We start from the raw sequence: 10725 nt of genomic DNA, 5'->3' as shown, positions 1-10725 counted from the left end.
ATATATATATATATATATATATAAATAACCACAGCATGCCATGGTTCGAGGAGCCACGTGGAAAATATATAGTGGGCTATAAGGAACAGGTGGAGCTAATGAACACAACTGAAAGCAACAGGGCTGGGGGCAAGAGGAACAAGGATGGGAAGTAAAGCAACGAAGCATGAGCAGGGAAAGCTAAATACAAAACTAACAATAAAGACAGAAAAGAAGATGATTTACACACAATGAAACACGTTTATCAAGGGGAAGCTATGAGCATAGCACACTGGTCAGTTAGAGTAGAAATGTGAAATATAAGATCTAGTCCAGCTGGTTCTATCACTTAAAAAATGCTTCATTGTGCTTTTGGGTTTTAAACTGGTAAATGTGACCACAGTGTTGGCTTTTTAACTTCCTTCTCCTTACCACTTTCAGAGCCCATGCGTGCCTTGCGTGGTCTGACAGCCACAGAGATCCAGCCCCGGCAGCTGACCCTCCAGTGGGAGCCACTGGGATACAACCTCACCCGCTGTCACACCTACACCTTGTCGCTGTGCTACCGCTACTCAATGCCAACAGGGGGCAGTGGAGGAAACAACGCGACCGTCAGGGAATGCCTGTCTGTGGATCGCAACACTTCTCACTTTACCCTGAGAGACCTGCCACCCTTTCGTGCGGTACACGTTCGGCTAGCGCTCGCCAACCCAGAGGGCAAGAAGGAGAGCAGAGAGGTCACCTTTCAGACTGAAGAAGACAGTGAGTGGGCAGCTTCATTTTTGCCTTGTGAATGCTCGCACTCACACATGCAGGGCTTTGCTGAAATGGCTTGCATTTGTTAACTGCACCATCATTATGGGAGACAGTGATGCTTTTTTATGCATGCACTGAAGCTCTTTATTGTCATTGTTACTTAGCTCTGGCTTCAGAACCTCTTGAATGTGCAGTTGCTCCTTCATGCTCAGATAATTATTGTGCACTTCTTACACAAATGTATGCCTTTAGTCATTCAGTAACAACAAACAACAGAAACACACACACACACACACATAGTGACTCACAGAATAGGCTGGATCAGCATAAGTAAATGGAGGATCAGCCTTTTAAATGGAGACCAGTGGAACATTAATCAGCTTGAGCCATGGCCGGCAGAAAAAATGGTAAAATGATTTTGCTTATCTTTGTATTAATATTTTCCTGTGTACATCAGCAGATTAAGTATATTCTAATGCAAATTGCTGGTAGAAGTACAGAAGGTCAAACACGCATTGTTATGGAGTGAAAGCAAGATTTTCAGTGTAATAGAAAGCCACTCAGGGATAGCTTTGACCCTGTGGAGAGAGTAAGAGGGGATGATGAGCAACTGGCAGGATTTTCTTAATGCATCTTAAAAATGCATTTAAGCAGCCTGTAAAATGTACTATTGATTTGCATTACTTTATTATATCAGCACCTAAAAACACAAAGCGTTTGAGGAGATATGAAGCAAACAGACAGCGCTCCTAATTACCGACTCCTACACGTTGCTTCTCGAAGGCAGGAGGAAATGCATTTACATAAATGAAGAAAAAACGTACAGACAGGAGCATGGTGTTGTGATTTTGTTTGTGGGATTTGACTGGTTTCAAAGTGACAAGTTAAAACACGCGTGTCAGAAAAAACAAGCTATGATTGTTTTAGAGGGTTTTTTTCTTCATACTTTACTTGATATTTTGAATGCCAGCACCAATGGAAAGTTTTGCTTTTGAGCCACTGAATGGCAGACTGACAGTGTGACAGTCCCCAATCCCCTTGTCATCCCCCGAGCTGCCATCACCCTCCACAACTACAGTAATTGAGCCACAGCTGGTGACAGTTCCTCCTGCCTGTTTCCTGTTGGGCTCGACAATCAAACGCTGCGTAGCGCTTTTCTCGCACTGCGTCTCTGCCGCTCGGAGGAAGGAGATTTTCCTGTCAGAGATACAGCAGGAATTTCATGTGTGGTGCTTCGCCTTCCTCGGCTTCAGCTTTTTCTCTCAGGGAAACAGACAGCTCGAAGAAGTTTGATATTGCTGCAGAATTGCTTTCGGTAATCCAGTCATAGCTGATGCACAAACGGAAGAAGCCATTTCTGAGAACCTTTTATCAAATTGCATTAAATCGCATTTACCTCTGAAGCACTTTTTCGGATCAACACAAATACAGATAAGCAAGTGATAACAGGATAAAAAGGCCTAAGATTAAATGATAAAATAAAATAACTACCTAATGCTCAAATGTCAAGACCATGAAGGGCAAAGAAAGGCCAATGAGAGAATGTGCATCTCTCTTTTTTTCTCTGAAGTGCCAGAAGAGGCTGAACATGTTATTGTGAGAGGACTTTAGAGGCACAGCTGCTAAAGCACAGTATTCTTTACCCCCTAACCTCAATCGTGAAACAGTTAAAGCAGTTATTCTGAGGATCTAAGAGTCCCAGTGGTGCAGTAGGAGCATAGAAGCTCTGATATGTTCCCAGGTGCCAACACAGGCATGGCTTTATAGACAAATAACAAAGACATTCAAATCCATCCTGTATTTGTCGGGAAGCCATTGCAGGGAAGTTTGCACAGGTATAACAATTTTTCTCTTTCTGTACTAGTTAGGAGTAGTGCCGCATCATTTTAAATACAAAATAATCTGTAGTTCATGTTAAAATCCTGAGAAGTTCCACACCCGTGAAGTCTAAGTCATCACTGGTGATGATCCCAACGCTAACCTCTAACCCCATGCACCCTTGTACCTTCCTGATTTTGCTAGAGCTCATTTAAAGTACATTTCAACATCTGAACTTGAGTCTCTTTCAGGAAGACATTCACACTGATGTCAACCAGAATGGGTCTTTTGGCTTAAAGCGTGGAAGCACCCTCAACTTCACCCCGCAATAACGAAGTAGCGCCTGGAGATTTGACACTGTGTAGAACAACGCATGGGACAGAAACCTCGTACCTCCTAAAGCAACAATAAAATGATTTTACTTTATAAAGGTGTGGGTGTCACCTGGGGCCAGACAACAGATTGGCTTAGCACCATAATCAGCTTCTCTCTCTGCCTACGTTATTATTATTTTTAACATAAACTCAGTCATTACTCTGACAGTTTTGCAGGAGTACACAATTAAATTGGTAGAGTGCTTGTGCTGTGATACTAGCCATAACTTTGGACAATGAGCAATTGTTTTGGTCTCTCAGGGGCACACTGAGAGGTCTAAAAAATAAATGACTATTTTGAGCCTTCAATATAAAATGGATTAGATAATTGTTTATTTTGTGATAGCTTATTTTCCTCTGCTGTCTTTGCTTGTGCATTTTTGGAGGGGAAAATGAATTTTCATCATAACTGATAGAAACAGAACTTATACTTTATTGTTATTGAAAGTAATGTGAGATTTTTCACAAAAAAATAACTGAAGTTTTGAGTTCTGTAAAATGATAGTAGTGGTGTTTAAGTTGTTGTCAAGTGGGTCTTTCATATGTCATTACCAAAAACACAAGATTTTTAAACAATAGTAAAAATGTACTTAGCTTATATTTATACTTATTAAAAGACTTAATAGGTTCTTTACTGTTAATCTATCACATCACTCCAGGGTGAGGCGTGTAGTACTGTGCTCAGTCACTGGGTAACAACAATGGCACTCATGCCAGCCTTACGAGAGGAAAGCGCTTCTCTCTGAAGAGAACACTGCTGACCATCTGCACTTCACTAAACCTCTGATGGAGAATCCAGATAACAGTTGGAGTAATGTGTTTGTTTTTTTGTTCTTTAATGAGACCAAACACACGTTTTTGGATGAAGCATTAGAACTTGATGCCATCTGTGAAACATGACAGTGATAGTTTCATACTTTGGTCAAGTTTTACTGCATTTGAAGTGCGATGGCCTGCTGCCATAGATGGACCAATGAATTTAAAATTATACGAGCAAATCATCAAGCCTTCTGACAGCTGACTGAATCTGAAGAGCAAATAAGGCATGCACCAAGAAAATAACCCTGAGCGTAAAAGTCATTCTACCAAATAACTTTAAAAAGAAACAAGAAGCACTCTGAGAAAGCAGACCCCCGCCAAGACAGATCACTCTGGGCAGCATTTACTTTAAAGGGAACAGCATTTTGTGCACATTCATTCTGTTGTTTTTTCTTCTTTAAATGTACTTTAAAAAGTTTTAGTGCAGTAAAAATAAAGCATTTTGGGGTCAATGAGAAAGAAACGTAGATGTGAAATTTAAACGTCAGCTCAGAGGTCAAATCTGACATGATCTTTGGATTCAAACTATGATGTGATCTTTTCAATCCCCATATAACAGTATCATTTCCTAAATGTTGCCAATACAAACAAGGGCATACAGTGGCTTGCAAAAGTATTCGGCCCCCTTGAACTTTCCCACATTTTGTCACATTACAGCCACAAACATGAATCAATTTTATTGGAATTGACAGACCAACACAAAGTGGTGCACACGTGAGAAGTGGAACGAAAATCATACATGATTCCAAATATTTTTTACAAATAAATAACTGCAAAGTGGGGTGTGTGTAATTATTCAGCCCCCTGAGTCAAAACTTTGTAGAACCACCTTTTGCTGCAATTACAGCTGCCAGTCTTTTAGGGTCTGTCTCTACCAGCTTTGCACATCTAGAGACTGAAATCTTTGCCCATTCTTCTTTGAAAAACAGCTCCAGCTCAGTCAGATTAGATGGACAGCGTTTGTGAACAGCAGTTTTCAGATCTGCCACTGTAGCTTTAGCATTTAGCAAATGCTAACCTCACAGAGGAAGTAGGTGCAGAGAGGTCATTTTTTTTAAAGCTCTCTCATCACCTATTTCAACATCACTGACTGCAGAACCAGAAAGCACAGTGCTGAATATTTTTTTTCACTTCTAGATGTGACTTTACTCTTTCAGCAAGCACCCTTTTAGTGGCTGTCAATGCCAAAGGGTTTCTTTGGACATTCATTTATTCTCAGAACCTAAACTGGCCAGCTCAACACCTGCCTAAAAAATATCTATATAGCACAAAAAATAAATAAAAAAGATACATATAGATGTAGATGCATCTCATTAAACCACAACATGCAGAGGGGTACTCAGGCAGTTGGATTACTTTACTGTTTCTCTGTCGGTACGGTGCTAAAGAAGAAAAATCTGCTGTCATCCTCTGAGACACGGTGCTCTGTTATCAGACAGTATTAGCCAGAATCTCAATTCATCCTGAGGGCTGGGAGCAAGCTGCTTCAGAGTTTTCTTTTCATCACCCCCTTCTGCTCTGTCTCTGTGTTCCCTTCTCTGTCCTCCTCCTCCATCCCTCCTTGGCCCTGTGCCTTTTCACTCTGTCAAAGGTGTTTTTAGCCCCCGGCATGCCTGCCCAGGAGTCTATTAACTCGAGACCCGAGTGGACTGTTTGTTTCAAAGAAGGTTGTTTTCTCTCCTGCCGTAGTTCCTGGCGGCATCGCTCCAGAGTCCCTGACCTTCACCCCGCTCGACGACATGATATTCCTCAAGTGGGAGGAACCCATAGAGCCAAACGGTCTCATCACACAGTATGAGGTAAGCTAACCTCATTACTAACGCAAAAAAGTCCACAACAATGACAACAACTGAATTCACATAACACACACTTATCCTCACTGGGGGTCGGATGTTATTTTTGCCTTGTATATATCTAGTTTTATTCTTCCTCCTTCAGCAAAATGACTCAGATCAATGAGAAGTCTCTTCTGTGGGCTTTAAAGACTCCACTGCTCCCCCTCTTTGATTTCCTCCAGGCCTGTTTTTGTGTGTCTTGCCTAAACCCCGATAGCACACACGAGGCTGAGTTTCTGGAGTAGGTAGGACTCACTTTTCACAGTTCATAGGATTTACTGTACGTGTTCATATGGTAATGAAGCTGCGGCCCAGACTTCAGGCTGTAATTACATGGGGGACAACCATTCTAATTACTTATTTGCCTAAGAGATGCCTCCACAAGGGGGCAACTTTAAATGTTTCTAATTAATTATTGATGGCCCCATATCAACTACAGACCTTTGTAGCACAGGCTTCGGAGCTTTTTTTGTGTAAGTACATGTGAAGACCCACTGTGGCTTAACACATGGTCACCGGTCAGGGAGAGAAAACGAGTTTCTTTTCACAAGCAGAGGCCTGAAAAGTGAGGAGCCAGGCAGAGAATCGAGTGCTGCGGCAACCTTGGTGTGCATACAGATGATTCGCCTTCGCCCCAAACCTCCAAACTGCTAGTGCAGTGAATTTAAACTTCTGGATTTATGAGGCTGAAACCAAAATGTGAAAACAATATATTTGTTTGCTGTTACACAGTTGCTTAGAAATTGCTTATTTTGTGATAAGAAAGCTCCAAATGAGAACAATAAATGCCTGCCTTTACTGTTGCTTCTTGCTGCCTTTAACGTTCTGAATTTCACATTGTATTCGGTGATTCCACAGAAGTCTCGCCCTCTAAAAATCAATAAAAACCTCTGGGGTTTGCTCAGAAATAACTGCTAGCAATATTTGTTTCTGTATTTTTTGTCAAAGGAACGTTGAATATCCAGAACAGTAAAATGAATTTTTCTGAAGATTTGACCACAGGAATGTTTTTCAGTCCTTGTGAATTTTCCCCAAACAGCCAGTGCACCATCTGTGCAGACTTTAGCCATTCAAACGAAGCACATCTGTTATTTCCACCCAGTCACTCTTATTATTTCTCTTATCTCTGTATCTTTGAAGCACTATCGTAAAGCAACAGAATAAGCAGAAATTCCTCCAGAAATGTCCATTTATACCATCCGGTGATGTAAAAGTCATCGGTTATATTCAGTGACTTTGTATGGAACTGCCTCAAGCCTGTAATTTGCTTTTTGCTTTTTGCATCCATGCAAATTGGACTTCTTTTTTCTTTCATCAATAAAAGTATTTTTTTGTTTTGTTTTTAATTTTAACTTTGCCTTCTCTCATTCTTGCTTTATGCACACAGAGACTAGTATGTTAACTGTTTTTGAGCTTACTTGAGAGGGATTTGGTTCAATTCAGTTTCATTTATACAACGCCAAATCACAACAACAGTCACCTCAAGGCACTTTATATTGTAAGGTAGACCCTACAACAACATCCAACAATCATATGACCCCCTATCAGTAAGCACTTTGGCAACAGTGGGAAGGAAAAACTCCCTTTATGATAATAACCACCCATTTGTTAGAGCAATCTTTTTATTTAGTAAAACAGGTTTCATGTAATACAGGCATCACATAGAAGAGCTGGGCTCATCAGCTAAAATCTGTTGAAGAGGGTGAAACCAATAGTCTGAGTGAGGTTACTGAAATAAAACATAGTGTGTTTTCTCACCTTCAACTGTCCTATTGTTCCCTAATATTACATTATTTAGGTGCAATTATAATAAAAAAAATAAATAAATAACAATAGACCTCATATTTGGTTAAATGCATAAATGAATGGATGGAGTGGGTGATAGAAAATGGTCCCAGCATGAACTGCTTAACAACAAACACACCTCGGGAGACAAACATGGTTAAATAACCTGAACTCCTTCGGACACCAATGAGGCCTGAGAGACAAACCAGCCAACTCTGAGCTTTGTAGTGATGGGATTTCCGGCTCTTTTTAGATAACCGGCTTTTTCGGCTCGCCTCACTAAAAAGAGCCGGCTCTTTCGGCTCCGAACCGGCTCTTCAGGTTGTTTTGTTGCTTTAATTAATTTCTTATTAACAATAATATAAAATTATGCACAAAAGGAATTACTAATGTAAAAAAAATAAGTGGTTTTATTTATATATGTTTATATATAAATATATGCAGTGGCCCCTAGAGACAAAACACGTACAAACTCCAAAACACATTTCTAGCGTTAACTGAGCTTCCAAAACAGCTACCTAGATCACTTAAATTACACAATTGAAAGCATGTGTGTATTGTTTGTGTATTTATACACAAGCACTCATATATATTCAAATAATTTAAAAAAAAAGTTCATTTACCTGTTACTACCACACACCAAATCCGGTCGTTGGTACTTGCTGGCTTGTGTAGCCACTAGGTAACAAAAGTTCAACACTGCCCCCTAGCATCCTGGAGCATCTTCTGTTGTCTTTTGTACGTGTTTTGAGTTTTTATGTGCTTCTGAGTTTGTACGTGCTTTTGTCTCTACGGGCCACCGTAAATATACTTTTATTTATTCACTCCACATAAAATGTAATAAATAAATCATATAATACAAAAACCAACTATTCACAGTTTCAACTTTTAACTATTTAAATTTTCGCTTCCTTTTAAACAAATTTAAAGTGAAACAACACAAAACACTGCAAACCACAACACAATTAAATATAAATTAAAATATGAAAACAAAAAGAAGATGCACATTCTCTGTCATATGGGCCTGCATGAATAAACTTTCTGAATCCTTTATCATCTGCAACTGAAAATAGTTGTGGATGATTACTATACCTTTCTATGTGACGTTTTGTCCCTGGCTCTCTTTCTCTCTCTCCCTCCCGCTCTGTTCCTGTGCTACTGCGAGTGTAACTACCGGCCCTCCCCCCTCTACCCAGCGCAAAGCACAAGGCTCACATGCGGAGTGACGCAGAAAAAAAGTGCGAGAGAGAGAGGGTGAGAGAAAAAAAACAAAAAACCCACGGCTCGCGATAAGGAGCTGGCTTGCGCCGTTCACGCAGTGCTGCCAACTTAGCGACTTTGTCGCTATATTTAGCGAGTTTTCAGACCCCCTTAGCCGCTTTTTTTTTCTAAAAAGCGACTAGCGACAAATCCGGCGACTTTTTCTGGTGTTATGGGAGACTTATTTATGACGACTTTTTGACGTGAAAGCGGGTATCGCTTTTACTCTCAACAAGCAGCCGTGGGCACCTCGCCCGTTCCAAAGCGCTCACGGGTGGAGGATAGTCCTCCCCCAGCTGCTATCAGGGCAGCAGATGTTCACACCTATGCGTCACAACTGCAAATGAATCGCACATGAGCAAAGCCGCTGCTCCCGCACTGACTGTAACGCAGTCAGTTCTTCTTTTACTGTTATGCTGTTTTGTGGATCACAAAACTACTTATAAACACACACTCTCACACACAAAGTAACTCCACCAGAGTGCCTTTTTCGGGTCACTTTTGCTGGTCCAAGCCTGGATAAAGGAGCCGGGTTGGAATTGTGACATTAAAAAAAACAATAACTGCTAAAATAAATTTAATTTGTAGTTCTAAATAAACTCTAACTGCATTTAGGACGTTTTTTACTCACTTTATGTCTCTTCCACAATGTTATTTCTCTCTCCAACAACGTAGGTTACAATTATATTAGCATGACCAATTATGCAAATTAGGCAATGACATCATTTATCGACTTCTAGCGACTTTTAGGACAGCCAATAGCGATTTTCCTTACTGAGGAGTTTCCAACACTGCGTTAACGTCAAAGATCTGGCTCTAAGAGCCATTTCGTTCGTGACCAACACATCACTAGAGCTTTGGGTTGCACTGCCAACTGCCCCGAGGTAAAGTGTTAACATTTCAGTGTCAAGATACTGTCAGGTAGAAGGAAGAGGCTCTTTTACAGCCAACCTGAGTTCCTCAGTTTTATGTCTCTTGATTTACAGACTTGCACACATTCATCAAACAGCAACAAGGAAACAACCTCATACTGCTTTTAATTCATACTTGTCATCTTTAGTATGTGTTATTTTTCTCTGGTTTTCACTTTATCACCTAATCCTGAATGCTGTGTAAAATCAGCCTGCGAGTGCTATAGAACGTAGATATGACACTAAGTCTACCTGATTATCTGTGGCTAACTTTAGCACAAGATTTATTAGACCTGCACCGTGAGTCGACATCTTTTTGCTGTAGCCTTAAGATTAATTGAGAGGCATTTCTGTGAGAAGGATTTCAAATAAAATGCCATCTAAATTTAATCTTTTACCCGTGTGAGTAACAAGCTAAGGATTCTGTAAAGAATATCAGACAAGCTGTATGAGCTTATACGGTCTGATCTGGTCTGACCTAGGAATGTTATCACTGCCACACCGCTTTTCCCTTATATGAACACTTGCTTAACAGCAGCTAAAATTCCAACTGTTATGTAAAAATGTTATGTAATTGTCATAACTGCAAAGCTGTTATGTGTCACATTCATTTTTAATTTTGCATCCAACAGTATGTGGGTCTAGAAATCTTTCCTGTGTTCCAAACATTAGATATTCATGCTCCCTAGAGGTTTAAAACTAACTTTAACTAGCTAACTTATAACGCTTCTTATTTCTCAAGTGTTTCTCTGGCACATCAGAGTTTTCAAATATCATGGGAATTACAGTACTTAGTAGTTAATTCTTCTGCCACTCCACATTTCTTTGCATGTTGCTAGGAAAATGGGCAATAGAGCAGTTTATTGAAACATGTGCAAACATACATGCAGACCTTCCCAAAGTGTGGGGCCACCCCCCCATTGCAGGGGGGCGCGGTATGAAAAGGGGGAAAAAAAGCAAAAAAACAAGCTTAGACACTGCCAGCATAATGGACAGGGTTTTTTTACAGGGATCCCACACAAACGCAAAGCAGGAGATGAAGCATTGCTGAATATGTTTCCAAACCAACTTCATTCTAAGCCAAAGACTAGAAAATATGGTGAAGCATATCTGCCCTTTGGCTTCACCTGCACAAGTGCCGAGGTAGGTCTCCCCTGCAGAATTGGTTTTCCCTGCGTCGGGAGCAAG

General features: G+C 40.5%; 1 protein-coding gene across 7 annotated transcripts in view; it reads left to right on the top strand.

The window, feature by feature from the left end:
- The window catches only part of LOC102308225 (receptor-type tyrosine-protein phosphatase U), a 259704-nt gene that overhangs the window by 174020 nt on the left and 74959 nt on the right, over window positions 1–10725 (top strand). For all 7 annotated transcript variants that reach the window (XM_042228047.1, XM_042228046.1, XM_005941005.3 and 4 more), the window contains exons 8-9: window positions 421–741; window positions 5436–5545. In XM_042228047.1, coding sequence (XP_042083981.1) covers window positions 421–741; window positions 5436–5545 — 431 coding nt within the window. The remainder of the gene's footprint in view (window positions 1–420; window positions 742–5435; window positions 5546–10725) is intronic.

The sequence above is a fragment of the Haplochromis burtoni genome, unplaced genomic scaffold, assembly GCF_018398535.1.
Source record: "Haplochromis burtoni strain Fernald_Lab_line unplaced genomic scaffold, NCSU_Asbu1 Contig_299, whole genome shotgun sequence".
NCBI classification, from domain to species: Eukaryota; Metazoa; Chordata; class Actinopteri; order Cichliformes; family Cichlidae; genus Haplochromis; species Haplochromis burtoni.
This window is presented reverse-complemented; position numbering and strand designations above follow the sequence as displayed.